This window comes from Zootoca vivipara, chromosome 2 (genome assembly GCF_965207765.1).
Source record: "Zootoca vivipara chromosome 2, rZooViv2.hap1.1, whole genome shotgun sequence".
Lineage (NCBI taxonomy): Eukaryota > Metazoa > Chordata > Lepidosauria > Squamata > Lacertidae > Zootoca > Zootoca vivipara.
Window position 1 is genome coordinate 12391447 of NC_142584.1, and position 15374 is coordinate 12406820.

The 15374-nt window shown below is 47.4% G+C and overlaps 3 protein-coding genes across 5 annotated transcripts in view; all 3 read right to left on the bottom strand.

Moving 5' to 3' along the window:
- Positions 1-1063: 1063 nt before the first annotated feature.
- On the bottom strand, positions 1064-6248 carry APOF (apolipoprotein F). 2 transcript variants are annotated; one of them, XM_035107938.3, is made up of 2 exons: positions 6180-6248; positions 1064-3909 (listed from the first exon to the last, which is right to left on the bottom strand). In XM_035107938.3, exon 2 carries the CDS (start codon positions 3898-3900, stop codon positions 2794-2796), a length of 1107 nt encoding a protein of 368 aa, XP_034963829.1. In that variant the 5' UTR covers positions 3901-3909; positions 6180-6248; the 3' UTR covers positions 1064-2793. The 2 variants fall into 2 exon arrangements, with proteins under 2 accessions (XP_034963829.1, XP_088517448.1); XM_088661322.1 differs by lacking the exon at positions 6180-6248 and adding an exon at positions 6035-6171.
- A 2329-nt stretch (positions 6249-8577) lies between these two features.
- On the bottom strand, positions 8578-10106 carry LOC118081587 (apolipoprotein F-like). Its single transcript, XM_035108082.3, has one exon. It carries the CDS (start codon positions 10104-10106, stop codon positions 9000-9002), a length of 1107 nt encoding a protein of 368 aa, XP_034963973.3. The 3' UTR covers positions 8578-8999.
- Positions 10107-14102: 3996 nt separating this feature from the next.
- TIMELESS (timeless circadian regulator) overlaps positions 14103-15374 on the bottom strand; it is a 49294-nt gene continuing 48022 nt past the window's right edge. For both annotated transcript variants that reach the window (XM_060272037.2, XM_060272038.2), the window contains exon 30: positions 14103-15153. In XM_060272037.2, coding sequence (XP_060128020.2) covers positions 15074-15153 — 80 coding nt within the window. In that variant the 3' untranslated portion in view covers positions 14103-15073. The remainder of the gene's footprint in view (positions 15154-15374) is intronic.

Below are 15374 nucleotides of genomic sequence, written 5' to 3' on the forward strand. Positions count from 1 at the left end.
CACCCCACCCCTGTCCTAGAACGTGCCTGAGCTGCATGTGAACTTAATGCTTAAAGCAGGCTTCCTCGGTGGGCCATGTGTAGTGGGTTGTTTGACATTTGTGATCCCATGCACCTGTAAAGACCGTAAAGGTAAAGGGACCCCTGACCATTAGGTCCAGCCATGGACGACTCTGGGGTTGCACGCTCATCTCGCTCTATTGGCCGAGGGAGCCGGCGTTTGTCTGCAGACAGCTTCCGGGTCATGTGGCCAGCATGACTATGCCGCTTCTGGCGAAACAGAGCAGTGCACGGAAACGCCGTTTACCTTCCCACTGGAGCAGTACCTATTTATCTACTTGCACTTGACATGCTTTCGAACTGCTAGGTGGGCAGCAGCTGGCTCTAGGCTCTGTGGTTTAGACCACAGTGCCACCCGCGTCCCACTGTAAAGACCATAGGTTTCATTTATAGCAGCCTTTCTCAGATGGACTACGGCTCCCATAATCCCTGGTCTCTGGTCCTGCTAGCTAGGCATGATGGGAGTTGTAGTCCAGCAACATTTAATACTACTTTAAGGGAAAACCCAGAAGCACCAACCACTTTTTAAAAAAGAAGAAAAATGTCAGTGGAACCTTCAACAAGATACAGTCATACCTCGGTTTAAGTACGCTTCGGTTTGAGTACTTTCAGTTTAAGTACTCCGCAGACCCGTCTGGAACGGATTAATCCACTTTCCATTACTTTCAATGGGAAAGTTCGCTTCAGGTTAAGTGCGCTTCAGGTTAAGTACAGACTTCCGGAACCAATTGTGTAATTACATCGAGGTACCACTGTATTGCACCCTTGAGTGTACCTCGTTCAGGATTCCAGCCACCCTAGTCGGTTCCTGCATTTCACAGTATGCTGTGATCGCTGAGCATACAGTATTCATTAGTTCTGCAAATCTTGGGAGTTCCCCCCACCCTAAGCTTTCAGATAACTCTATCTTATGTGTGGGTGGTGCCATTTCAGCTCCTCGCACGACGGCACTCATAGCCTGAACATCGGAAATAAGAGGGAGCAATTCTGGCAAGAGTGCTTCATATAGGTTCACCTTTGACCGTTTATTTCCAATTCTTATATATTTGCATAACTGCACACCCACCCACTGCATCGGCTGCGGGTGACATTTGACCAGAAATGGGAGCGATGGCATTGGCCTTCTCCAAACCACAATCGAAATTAGCGTGGCGGCGCATCATTCTGATGGCAATTCCCACACGCTTTGAGGGCAGGCGATGCTGGGCGGCTAAAGGGTGGAAGAAGCATGCTGCAGGAAGCAGGCACTGCATTTCCAGATTGCAAATGCTATTGAACGCCTGTTCTAAATGGGCAGAATAAGCACAAAGATTTGCATTCCATTATTTTTGTAGGGAACAAGGAAAAGGAAGCAAGCAAGTGCGGTAGGGAGGGAGGAAGCATGCAAGAAGGTATTATGAGATACAAGGCAGACAAGAAGAAATGAAGGAGGAAATCAATACGAAACAAATGTATCTGGTGCTCAAAAAAACTGCTTGGGCATTAATGCCAACCTCTCCTAAGAGTCTCCATAAGACCCACTGCAAGATGCAAAAGCTCTATGCCCAAATACTAGATACAGTGGTACCTTGGTTCTCAAATGCCTTGGTACTCAAACAACTTGGGACCCAAACACTGCAAACCCAGAAGTGAGTGTTCCAGTTCACGAACTTTTTTTCCGGAAGCCGAACGTGCTCCTTTTTGAGTGCCACACTTTCATTTTGAGTGTTACTCTGAGGTCTGTCTGTTTTTGCGATTTATTTTGCGTTTTTGTTTCTGCGGCTCTTTTTTTGTGACTGATTGATTGATTGTGTGACTGCAGTACATTGTTTATTGCTTTCATTTTATGGATCAGTGGTTTTAGGGGTTGTGTTTAAAAATCTGGAATGGATGAATCCATTTTGCATTACTTTCTATGGGAAAGTGCACCTTGGTTTTGGAACGGACTTCTAGAATGGATTAAGTTTGAGAACCCAGGCACCACTGTAAGCCCAAATCATCTTAGTCTTTCTTCTTTGGCGATCACTCGTAGCCGAGTAAGATTGTCTTCCATAAACACAGTTTTAACAATGAGTCCGTAAGTGACTGTGGAGGCCAATTCTGGATCCGCATGTCCTTCCACGGTGGGGACATTGGTTTCCAGGTGGGAGTTGATCACGGTGTGGATTTGCCAAGCGTGCCTTCCTCTTAGCACGTTTCTCCCTTGTGTCCTGAGATCGAGTGTCTTCAAAGCCCACAACACCTTTGGTCAAGGCTGTTCTCCAAATGGAGCGCTCGCAAGCCAGTGTTTCCCAGTTGTCTGTGTTTATACTACATTTTTAAAGATTTGCCTTGAGACAGTCTTTAAACCTCTTTTGTTGACCACCAGCATTACGCTTTCCATTTTTAAGTTCGGAATAGAGTAGTTGCTTTGGAAGACGGTCATCAGGCATCCGCACAACATGACCCGTCCAATGAAGTTGATGTTGAAGAATCATTGCTTCAACACTGGTGGTATTTGCTTCTTCCAGTACACTGGCATTAGTTTGCCCGTCTTCCCAAGTGATGTGTAAAAAATTTTCGGAGACACCGTTGATGGAATATTTCGAGGAGTTGGATATGGTGTTTATAAATGGTCCAAGTTTCACAAGCATATAGCAAGGTTGATAAGCCCAAAGCATATCTAGTATGCAAAAGCATGCTGCAAATAACAGACTGAGCATACAGTTTTATAGCAAGAAATGCTTGATCGAGAAGAGAAAGAGCTTTGTTGCAACTAGATGACGTTGACGGGGCCCGAGTGATTGGAGGGGACAGGATAAGGATCTCCCTTCTCTCTGAAGTAGCGTATCAAAGAATGCACACCGCTTCGGACTGCTGGCTTTACCGCTGCAGAAATCCCCATTCCGATAACGCTGCTTGCCCCGCCTGTCACAGCAAGCAATGCATCCTGGCCGACATCTACAAGGGTATCTATACCGCGTTCCTCTGCAAGCTCTTTGCAGTCCCGAGCTGCAAAGTAAATGGTGGTTCCAAGGTTGTAGACTGTGCTGACCCCAGGAATCCAGTTCACGACTGCATGTACTTTCTGCTCCGTCTCACTAGCACAGTTGTCCGGGGTGGAACGGCGGCCTCTTGCAAGCCTGCGGCACTGGTGGAGCCAGGAGGAGGCGCCATGGCGGGGCAGGAAGTAGCTGCCCTTTCTTTCCACCACGTAGAAGAAGCTGCTGCCGTTGGAGGCCACTCCGGCACAGGAATCCCCTAGACGCTGGCAGGCCTTGGAAGCCTCCAGAAAACCCCGGTAGACTTTGTGCGTCTTGCCGTGCAGGAGGGATCCGTTCACCGGCAACAGACCTCGGCAGTGCCGGACTGGCGTTTGCGCAAGCTGGTCCAGGTTGAACTGCAAGGCAACGCTGCTCTTCCTCTGACCAGGGGAGTGAGTGGTGTTCAGAGTCCCGGCCATCACAAACAGGAGGTCGTCCGAATCTACCTGTCCTAGGTCCTCGTAGAGGTGCAGGACGAGGGTTTCCGCATGCCCACTACAGCCTGCCCTTTGCAGGGCCAACACTAATGCAGCTCGGATGACGGTCTGGGAGAGCTTGGGCACATCAGCAAAACCATCCAAGGCTTCAGGCATCAAGTCCTCACAGGAAACCCCTTTTCGGGGCAACTGGGGGGATTGGGGGGAGATGGAGCTCAGGAAGATGCGGAGAGGAACAGAGGTGGCGTCAGAGGTCAGTGGGTGGTCTTCAGAAGTCTTCTCCCTGGGATTCGCCATGGACAGCAAGCCCCCTTCCGATCCATGGCATAGGAGCAGGAAGCCGAAGAATGTCAAGGTGGTTTTAGGAGACAGCGAGGGCCAATACATCTTGGACAGATTCATTTGAAGTCCCTGTTGAAAGGAGGAAACAGAAAAATATATGGATCTTATATTTTTATGAGATGGTTAGGAGCCTTGAGCTCCAAAGTCATTTGGATCAGGTTCCAGGGGCACAGAAATGCCACACCTTTAATTAACATAGCTTTAAATCACATTAGCTGTGGCTTGTTAAGGCTGCTGGGAGCTGCAGGTCTGCGGCAGGTACACTACAGTTCCCAGGATACTTTGGGGAAGGTCACATGCTTTAAAAGTCTGATACGGATGGGACCAAGAGCTGCCCCCGGGCACCGGAAGTGTGCTACCTCCCTTCATCAGGAGCACATTGTTTGGCTGAAAAAAGGGTGGTTTTAAGAACAGGAGGCTGGAACCCTTTCTCCCAGTGGAAGCTCACCCACCCATTTGCTTGTCGTTTTTCATTTGCTGCTATTTCCAAGGTTGAAATCAGCAGGATGTTTTCAGAAAGGGAGGAGGCAGGAAAAGCAGCTTGCTTATCACCTGCCTCCTGAGAAAACAGAGCAGAGGAAAATCAGGGCAAAGGAGCTTGCGGCTGCCCAGATGTTGTTGAACTCCCAACTTCCATCAGCCCCAGCTGCTGTGGCCAATGGAACTGTAGTCCAGCAACAGCTGGAGGGGCCATAGGTGCTTCATCCTTTGCTGCAAACCTTCAATACCTAGGTCCAGAAACGGTGGGCGTGGGAGAGAATGAATAAAAGAGCATTTAGGGATAAAACACATTATGGGCTCATCCATGTCCCATGCCTAGAAAGCACAAGTCCCAGCAATTTTCTCCTTGCCCTGCTCCTTTCCACAGGGAAAACCACTCTTTACCTCTCAATAGGAGCAAGCGTCAATCCAGAGAAAACCTGAAATGCCATTTGATCCAATTAAGGCAGGCATAGGCAAACTCAGCCCTCCAGATGTTTTGGGACTACAATTCCCATCATCCCTGACTACTGGTCATGTTAGCTAGGGATGATGGGAGTTGTAGTCCCAAAACATATGGAGGACAGTTTGCCTATGCCTGAATTAAGGGGTAAAGAGCCCTTAATTTTTTCTTGGGGGAAAGCAGCAGGTCAACAAAAGGAAGTGGATGAGCCCTGATATCTAAAGGGAACAGGCTCCACAGGTCAGAGTCCCAAATGGTCTGAGTCTGAGCTGGCTTAAAACAAACAAATGTGAGACAGGGAGTTCCATCACAAACTGAACGTTAAGTAGGGTTGCCAGACTCAATAGAGGACAGGACTTCTGTGCCTTTAATTGCCCTGCTCTCTTTTGAGTCTGGAAACCTTAAAGAGAAACCAGCTTGGAAATTAAACAAAGGGTCTGCTGGTTTCTCTTTAAGGTTTCCAGACTCAAAAGGGAGCAGGGCAATTAAAGGCACAGAATTCCTGTCCTCTATTGAGTCTGGCAACCCTAACGCTAAGTCAAAGGACAGAAGATACTTTCCACTGTGTATGGTGTTTAAGAAGCAAATCAGGACACTTCAAGCCCATTGGAAGGCTCTCTTACAGATGTCAGTTAAAACTGCTCAAGGTTTGACCACAGCGTAATAAAATTGGACTCCAACCCAGTGTTGTTCCAGACCTTTCCCACTTCAAGTGTGGGGCTCTTCCACTTTGAGCTTCCCAAGGATTGCAAAACCTCACATTTAAAAGAGGGAAAGGTTCGGCAGAACACTGGGGCAAGAGGGTGGGTGTCATATGGACATGCCCACACTAATGGGGAGGCAAGCTTGTTCATATCCACATTTTCCTCCAATGCGGACAAGGTCTCTGTTAGCCACGGCTCTCTGCTACACTGCCAAGTTCATTTGCACAAAGAACCCTCGCAGGTCTGATCAAAACAAAACAAAACAAAACCCTTCCACTAGCACCTTAGAGACCAACTAAGTTTGTCATAGGTATGCCACGAAAGCTCATACCTATGACAAACTTAGTTGGTCTCTAAGGTGCTACTGGAAGGATTTTTTAAAATTTTGTTTAGACTACGTCAGACCAACACGGCTACCTACGGTACCTGTAACTAGTACTATGGAAGGTCTGATCAATATTTGATAATGGGCTGCTTTGGGAGAAAGGGTGGATTAGAAATGAATTAAAGGAATTCAATGCAATGCAATGCAATGTCAGGTGCTAACCTTATTAGCGTAGCACTCTGTCTGTCCTGCTACCTTGTCTCCAGAATGAAACCTTGGTTTGCTCCTCTGCAAGTCCCTTAAAACCTTTCCCCCCATGACAGTCTTTTCCCACCCACTCGCCTGCCACCAGGAAGGAGCAGCTTACCTGTCTTGCAGAGGAGCCATAAGCGTATAGAGAATCTAGGTGGGAATCCGGAGCCTTCTGCCCCCAGTGTTATAGATCTCTACCCTGGTTGGCCAGTCTTATCAGCAGACCTCATTGCAACACACGGCTTCACTATCAAATTCTGGCATCTTTGTGAGGGTCACTGTCAACTAATTTTGGTTTCTGATGCAGCATTCTCTGTTTTGATTCAGCAGCTTATTTTAATAGGGATTCCTGAGAATAGAACACAGGGGAAGTCCTTTGCAACCGACACGATCAAAGAGCTGGATCTATGTCCTTTTACAAAGCTGTAAAAAGGCACTCCTTGCCATCAAGGGCACTATGGATGACAGATATATCCAGGAGGTATCCTCAAGCTAAGCACCTGCTTCTTCTGATGGTGATAATAAGTGGCCCACTTATAAACGCCATCTCCGACTCCTTGAAAGATTCCATCAACGGCGCCTCCGAATTTTTTTATACACCATTTGGGAAGATAGGCCAGTGTACTAGAAGAAGCAAAGATCAGCAGTGTCGAAGCAATGATTCTTCAACATCAACTTCATTGGACTGGCCATGTTGTGCGGATGCCTGATGATCGTCTTCCAAAGCAACTACTCTGTTCCGAACTTAAAAATGGAAAGCGTAATGCTGGCTGTCAGCAAAAGAGGTTTAAAGACTGTCTCAAGGCAAATCTTTAAAAATGTAGTATTAACACTGACAACTGGGAAACACTGGCCTGTGAGCGCCCAAATTGGAGAACAGCCTTTTCCAAAGGTGTCATGGGCTTTAAAGATGTTCAAACTCAGGATGAAAAGGGAGAAACGTGTGAAGAGGAAGACACGCTTGGCAAACCCTTGCTGTGATCAACTCCTGCCCGGAAACCTATGTCCCCACTGTGGAAGGACGTGTGGATCCAGAATTGGCCTCCGCAGTCACTTACAGACTCACTGTTAAAACCGTGTTCATGGAAGACAATCTTACTCGAGTGATCGCCAAAGAAGACGCAGCTACTTCAGAGGAAGTGCAACCCCATCCAGAACTTGACTCAAATAGCATCTTGTCTTCCTAAAATTCAAGCACAATTTATTAGCCTCAACCAGTAAAACCAATGCATTCACACTGATGCAGAGCATTCAGTCAGTGTCTTCCAATTCAGATGTTTGAGAATTATTATGTCTGTTACTACTACAATTGTTATTATCATTTATTAAATTAGTATACTGCCCTTTATCCATAAATCTCAGGGCGGTTCACAATGTAAAATTACAATAGAAAAAAACAAACACAAAATACATAATAAAAGTAAGGACAATAGCAAAGCAATAACCCCACCCCCAACACATTTAAAAGGGCACATCGGATGTCAATCAGCCCAAAGCCTGGTTGAAGAGGAACGTTTTAGCCTGGTGCCTAAAAGTGTATAGGGAAGGAGCCAGCCAAACCTCTTTGGGGAAAGCATTCCACAAATAGGGGGCCACTGCAGAAAAGGCCCCTTCTTGTATTTGCCAGCCTTTGGATCTCTCATGTTTAAAAACACTTTCACTGACACTCTCCTGGAGGGGCCCCAGAGCCGAAATACTTTTGAAACACAGGTTTTTAGAAAAGCGTTTCCTATTATTCTTTATTAAATTCATATATTGCCTTATACCCACAGGTCTCAAGGGTGGTTGTTCACAGGGTAAAAGCAGAATATTAAACCACAAGATACATAAAATGAAAACGAAAACAACCCAATAACGCGCCCCCCCCCAACACATTTTAAAAAGCCATGGGATGTCAATTAACCAAAGGCCTGGTTAAAAAGGAACGTTTTTGCCTGGTGCCTAAAGGTGTATAATGAGGGCTCCAGGTGACCCTCCCTGGGGAGAGCATTCCAGGGAGGGGGAGCCACTATAGAAAAGGCCCATTCTCGTGATTTTGTCCTCTGGACCTTTCAAGGAGGAGGCACACAAGGAAGGGTCTCAGAAGATGATCTCAGGGTCTAGGTAGGCAGCCTTTGAGGTATTGTAGTCCTGAGCCATCCAAGGCTTTATAGGTCAAAACCAGCACTTCGGTTTTTTTAAAATTATCAATTTATTTATTTTCCAAAAAGATAACATCAAAAAGTAAACATAATAACAACAGTATATAAAGGGGGGGGGGAGACCATCAAAATGAAAAAACACTGTATTTTTGCTTGACTTCCCTCCCCTCCCCCTCCTGGTTTCATTGTTTAATACTTCTTCACGCACATCCTTAAAACCTTTTAATCTTAATAGTCCAATTTTTAAGCCTTGTTCATCTTAATACAAGTGAGTTTCAAAAGTTATGCTAACATAAAAGTATATACACAAAGCTTTAAAGATGAGCACCAAATCTTTACCCCTTTTGTAATAATTCCTTTTTCTGTCTTGGATTCTACATTGACTAAATTAACCTAAATGGTTCAATAGTTTAGTTTGCCGATCTTCTTCATCTTCTTTGCTGGAGGCTTCTTCCTTCTGCGGGGGCTGGCTGGTCTTGGGCCTGGCATCCACTCTCACGTACAGGAGCAAAGTCTTTTATTCAATAAGTCCAACAATTCCTGTACTACTCAATAGCATAACTTCAGGGTTCATTTCCCACATTGCTTTCAGATACAGTATGTCTTATCCTAGGCCTTTTTAATAATTTCAAAACCCGCACTTCGAATTAGCACTTCTAGCAGACAAAAGCAAGCAAATAAGGATCCTTTGTTTTCGCCGCCGCCCCCCCCCAAAAAATTGTGTTCTCTAGGCACCACGGTATGAAGAGTTTACAATAGTCGCTTCATCTGGGCTGGGAACAGTTAAGGAGCAACTAGAACATGGTGACTGGACCGGAGTAGTTGGAAGGGACAGGAAAAGGGTGTGTATTCTCTTTCATATACCGGACCATGGAATGCACCGCTGACTTCAAGCCTGCCTTTAGCCCTGCATAAATCCCCATCCCAATAACGTTGCTGGACCCGCCAGTCACAAGTAGCAGCATATCATGGGTTATGTCTACGGCGCAGTTAATAGCACGCTCTCGTGCCCGTTCTGTGCAGTTCAGCTTTGCATAGTACATGCTGGTGGCAAAACTGTAGAAGGTGCCGACCCAAGGAATCAAGTCCAGGACCTCATAGATTTTTGCCTCGATCTCATTGTCACAGTACTCCGAGGTGGAACGGCGGCCTCTCGCAAGCTTGCGGCATTGGTGAAGCCAGGAGGAGGCGCCATGGCGGGGCAGGAAGTAGCTGCCCTTTCTTTCCACCACGTGGAAGAAGCTGCTGCCGTTGGAGGCCACTCCGGCACAGGAATCCCCTAGACGCTGGCAGGCTTTGGAAGCCTCTGGAAAACCCCGGTAGACTTTGTGCGCCTTGCCGTGCAGGAGGGATCTGTTCACCGGCAACAGACCTCGGCAGTGCCGGACTGGCGTTTGCGCAAGCTGGTCCAAGTTGAACTGCAAGGCAACGCTGCTCTTCCTCTGACCAGGGGAGTGAGTGGTGTTCAGAGTCCCGGCCATCGCAAACAGGAGATCGTCCGAATCTACCTGTCCTAGGTCCTCGTAGAGGTGCAGGACGAGGGTTTCCGCATGCCCGCTACAGCCTGCCCTTTGCAGGGCCAGCACTAATGCAGCTCGGATGAGGGTCTGGGAGAGCTTGGGCACATCAGCAAAACCGTCCAGGGCTTCAGGCATCAAGTCCTCACAGGAAACCCCTTTTCGGGGCAACTGGGGGGATTGGGGGGAGATGGAGCTCAGGAAGATGCGGAGAGGAACAGAGGTGGAGTCAGAGGTCAGTGGGTGGTCTACAGAAGTCTTCTCCCTGGGATTCGCCATCGACAGCAAGTGCACTTCTGATTCATGGCATAGGAGCAGGAAGCTGAAGAAAGCCAAGAAGGCCTTGGGAGGCAGCGAGGGCAGGTACATGTTGGACAGATTCATTGGAAGCCCTGTTGAAAGGAAGAGACAGAATATCTAGCTCGTAATTGGGAATCTGTATGGAGGAGTGCGGCATTGGGGTAGATAAAAAGGTAAAGGTAAAGGACCCCTGGATGGTTAAGTCCAGCCAAAGGCGACTATGGGGTTGCGGCACTCATCTTGCTTTCAGGCCGAGGGAGCCAGCGCTTGACCACAGACAGCTTTCCAGGCCATGTGGCCAGCAGGACTAAGCCGCATCTGGCGCAACAGGACACCGTGACGGAAACCAGAGCGCACAGAAACCCCATTTACTTTCCCGCCACAGTGGTACCTATTTATCTACTTGTGTTGGTGTGCTTTCGAACTGCTAGGTTGGCAGGAGCTGGGACAGAGCAACGGGAGCTCACTCTGTCACAGGGATTTGAACCGCCAACCTTCTGATCTGGAAGCCCAAGAGGCTTAGTGGTTTAGACTGACTGGGGACTGCAGACTTCTATGTACATGGAACTAGGGTTGTTAGGAGACTCCTATTCCCCTCAGTTACCAGAGTAACTCTGGGAAGAGGAATGGACTCTTAAACCACTCTGTAAACTATACCTCTGGAAGGGGAATAGGAGTCTCCCAGTAACTCTCAGCACTGCAACAAACTACATCTCCCAGGATTCTTCAGAGGAAGCCATCACTGTTTAAAGCGGTTATCATTGTGCTTTCAATGAATGCTGGGACTATGCCCTGGCAGCAGCCAGAGTTAAGTCTACATGTGAGGGCATTAGGAGTTTGTGTTTGCTTCCTTAAAAAAAAAAACCTCTGCTTGCAGCTGCTTTCTGTGCAGAATGTGCCCTAAGAAAAGCTGCTGGAGTTTGGTCTCCGTGCCCCAAAATGAGTGCTTGCTTCACTTCTTATTGGATAGTTGAAGTGAGTCATCCTTCCCCTTAAGAGGGAATTAATCTCACCCAGCATTTTGTCAGGTCTAGACAGAGATCTCGAAGAACGCCTCCTCTGCTGAGTAATCCCACACAGGACCTGCTGAAGAGTTGAACAGCCAATAGAAAGCCTTGTCTCCTGCTTGAAACAAGGGTCACATGCACTCTGTACATTGAAAACACATGGCTTCTGCCAAAGAACCCTGGGAGCTGTAGTTTATTAAAGGTTCTAGGAGCCACAACTGTGAGTAGACCAGTTGCCAGGATTCTCTGGGGAATGTCATGTGCTTTAAATGTATTATTCAGCCCTTCATCAGGAGCACGTTTTGGCTGGAATGCGGCAGCTTTAAGAACAGGAGGCCATACCCTCCCAACGTATAATAGGGATGTCGTATGTAGTAAGTTTAATATCTATACCCCGCTCATCTGACTGGGGTGCCCTAACCATTCTGGGCAGCTTCCAACACATATAAAAACATAGTGAAACGTTACAAAAAACTTCCCTATACAGGGCTGCCTCCAGATGTTTACTAAAGGTTATATAGTTATCTCTTTGGCTCGGGGGTTTCATAACTCTACACCCTCCAACATTTCTCCCATGAAAATAGGGAGGTCCTAAAGCTGTACGTCAGCTCCCTCGGCTAGTAAAGCGAGATGAGTACCACAACCAGAGTCGTCCGCGACTGGACCTAATGGTCAGGGGTCCCTTTACCTTTAAGGCAGGCACGTCCAACAGGTAGATCGTGATCTACCGGTAGATCACTGGACGTCCGTGGTAAATCACTGGCTCCCCCCCCCATAGAAGCTTAACGACTTTGGCTCAGCTAAAAAAAGCTCAACGTTTTCTCCCTGCACCCCCCCCCCCAAAATGGGGCTTTCCTCTCCCTAAAAAAGAGCTCAACTCTTTCACCTGAAAAAGACAGGACTTTCGTTCCTAAAAAAGCTCAACAACTTTGACCTGAAACCCCCCCCCCAAAAAAAGGGTAGATCACTGCCAGTTTTTAACTCTGTGAGTAGATCGCAGTCACTTGGGAGTTGGCCACCCCTGCTTTAAGGCATCCCAATGGCCAGGGATGCTAGGAATTGTAGCCCAGCAACAACTGGACCCCCCCCCCCCGGATTCCCCATTCCTTGTGCAAACCCTCAAGATATAGGTCACAAAATGGTGGGAGACGAAAAATGAACAAGCGAGCATTCAAAAAAACTAACATGTTATGTTCCGAAGGTTACATCCTGTACAGGTCAGAGTTCTCTATGGAGTTGGTAAAGCTGCTTAAAATAATAGCAATCAGGGTTCTTCACTGGGGGAAAAGGTTACGACAAAGCAGTGTCTTTTCCCTTTGGTGCAAGCACTTAAGTCAGCCATGAATTGCATGCAGCGAAGTTTGCTCGCACAAGGAACTCCTAGAGATCTGGTCCATGTCACAGCATCTGAGCTGCTTCTACATGCCAAGATTTTTTATTTTCTCCAGATGCTAATCCTCATTCTAGAAACAGAAGGCGCTTCCCTGCTAGCCTAACACACCATCCTGGCCATCATCTTCAAAATGAAACCCTGAAGTTTGCTCCTCTACAAGTCTCCTAAAATCTCCCCACCCCCACCCCAAATAGCATGCTGGCCCCTGCCCATCCACCAGAATGGAGCAGCTTACCTGTTTGGAGACGAGGCACGGGCGTATAATTACCAAGCTGGGAATGCAGAGCCGTCTCCCCGGCGCTTATATATCTATATTCTGGTTGGCCCCATTGCAACACTCGGCTTCATTATCAAGTTAATTCATTATCATCTTGCCCTTTGCAAGGGGCACAGATGTATTCATCCTCAACTCATTTTGGTTTCTGCTGCAGTTCTCTGGCTTTGATTCAGAAGCTCCTTTGAGCGAGAATTCCTGTAGAAGTCCTTTTGCAACCAAAATGATCAAGGGGTTGGAGCTATTCACTTAGCGAGCAACAGTTACATTTGGGGATTTCGAGTTTAGCAAGGACTAAGGGCAGAGGTGACAAGAGTTCTATAAAGTTGTGCATGGTGTGGAGCTGAATGCCGATTCAGGGCACAGAGCGGAAAGCAACACTCTTATGCTGCACATAGTTAAAACTATGGAACTGCCTCCCAGAAGATGCAGCGATGGCCACCAGCTAGACTGATTCCAACAGAGGATTTGGGTAAATTAACGAGTACGGCTATTGCTGGCCGCTGGCCGTGTTCTTTGATGTGAGAAGCAGACTGTCCCTGAATACCAGATGCTGGGAATACCTGTTGCACTTATGTCCTGGATCAGACCCAAGACAGATTTGGTCCAGCATCTTATTCTCAGAGTGGCTAACCAGAAAACCCCAGGCAGCTCCCAAACAGGTCGTGAGTGCTAACGGCATTCTCCCCACTTGCAATTCCCAGCAATTGCTCTCTAAAGTTTAAGGCTGGGAACCCTGTGCTTCTCCGGATATTGGATTACAATGCCACAGGGCCTGTCCACACTTGTTCCATGCCTATAAAGCACAGGGTCAAAAGGTTTTCCACTTGTCCCGTTTTTTCCCCTGGGAAAACCCAGGCTGAATAGGAGTGAACCTCAATTTGCAGAAAAACCAGCTGACATTTTGCTCCGACTCAGCAAGATTTTTCGAGGGGGGGGGAAGCAGTGGGGGGTCAACAGAATTGTGGATGAGCCCATTCTTGGGTGGGGTTGATGGCAGCTGGAGACGAATGACGTCTGGAGTGCACCAGGTTCCCTATCCCAGGGCTTGGTGCAAAGATATAGAGCTAGAGAGCCCATGTGCAAATGTGGGAATACTCAAATTACAGAAAAACCTGAAATTGCTAAAAGCAGGATTACTATTGCTTTCCTCCTTCTTTTTAAGGAAAGTCAACACACTGAAACCACTGCAAAGTCCTCGTCCGCTTCTCTCCAAGAAGCTCTTGCATTTTTCAGCAGCCATGTAAAACATGGTGTATTGTTTTGATATTCAATTGGGAGCCGCCCAGAGTGGCTGGGGAGACTCAGCCAGATGGGCGGGGTATAATTAATTAATTATTATTAATTATTATTAGGCAGAATAACCTTCGAAGCGCTGGATTTCTTTAGAACTAGTCAGCCAAGAGTTGTTTGGGGGATTTTTTTATTAAGAAAGCACAACACAAGCACACAAGTCATGCGCTAACATTCCTGCCCTTCTGCCACTGGGGGCACATCCCTGAACAGTCACACAAGAGGCAACCCTTATACATCTCTGACGTTGCCTCTGCCTGGAACAGCCCAAGCAACGAAGTCAGTAAGGGAAACTGCTGAAGTAACTGGTGACAGGAATAGTAACCTGGGTGCAAAATCCAGCACAGGAGCACATATTTGCTTGTGAACCCCACCCTCCCAAAACAATTCAACTCTTGACACCCAACGTCAAACGAGTCTCGTGTGATTCCAGTACAAGCACCCATTTTTGAAGAAGGAATATCAAGGGGTAGGTACCAAGGTGCAATGGAGACAGAAGACCGTGCACATGTATTGTAAGGCAATGTTGAGACTTGAGCACAGGGAGGAGATCGTGTTTTGGCCAGGCTCGGAAAGAGAGCGGTGGCGAATCCAAAAGCCAAGTGGCCTTCAGATTTGAAGAGCCAACATGCCTCGTTTCTGCCTGGCAGGTCAGTCTTGTCAGGGCGGCTTTTGCTGGCTCTCAGCAGATATCATTCAGAACAAATGCCTTGTGTCACAGGTGTCATAAGGTACAAATGGTTATAGAACAGTTTAAAGTGAAGCTTCTTCCTGTGCCAGCTTGTATCCTGTAGCAAAGCAAGGAAGTGTGGGCAGAAAGCCCATTCTCCTCTTCCCTCCTCAGGCAGGTCTCACATTTCTTTTCCCTGCATCCGTTCTCTAGCAGGCCTCATTCACATGTTCAGTCTGCCTGCATCCCAAAAATCTATGAAGTGTTGTGCACCAAGACTGGGAGACGGGGGCTAGGGGAGAGAGAGAGAGAGATTCCTTCCAGGCTGCTCTATCAAAGACCTCTCTGCCAGAGATGGTTCTTGCAGCTCAGTGGGTGTAACTGGTCTGAACTGGGCCAGGGAGGCAAACTCCTTCAATCTTCTTCTTCATCTTCTTCAATTCGCAGGCACTTCCTTTTGCCAGCAGGCTGCGGCTCGTCCTCATCACTGGACCCTGCAGTGCCAAAGATAAAAATACAGTGTGATCTTAAGAGAGCAAGGGATAAAGTGGGCAATGGAAAAAGGCCGTGCTGTAACTTAATCGGATTTTTGCAGCAAAATGGGAATTATTCAGCATTCTGGGTAAAGATGTTGAAGGATAAACAGAGAGAGAGCGTATGAGAAGCTGCTCTCACTTCCTATCCATTACCAAATAATGAACATCCTTTTTGCCCT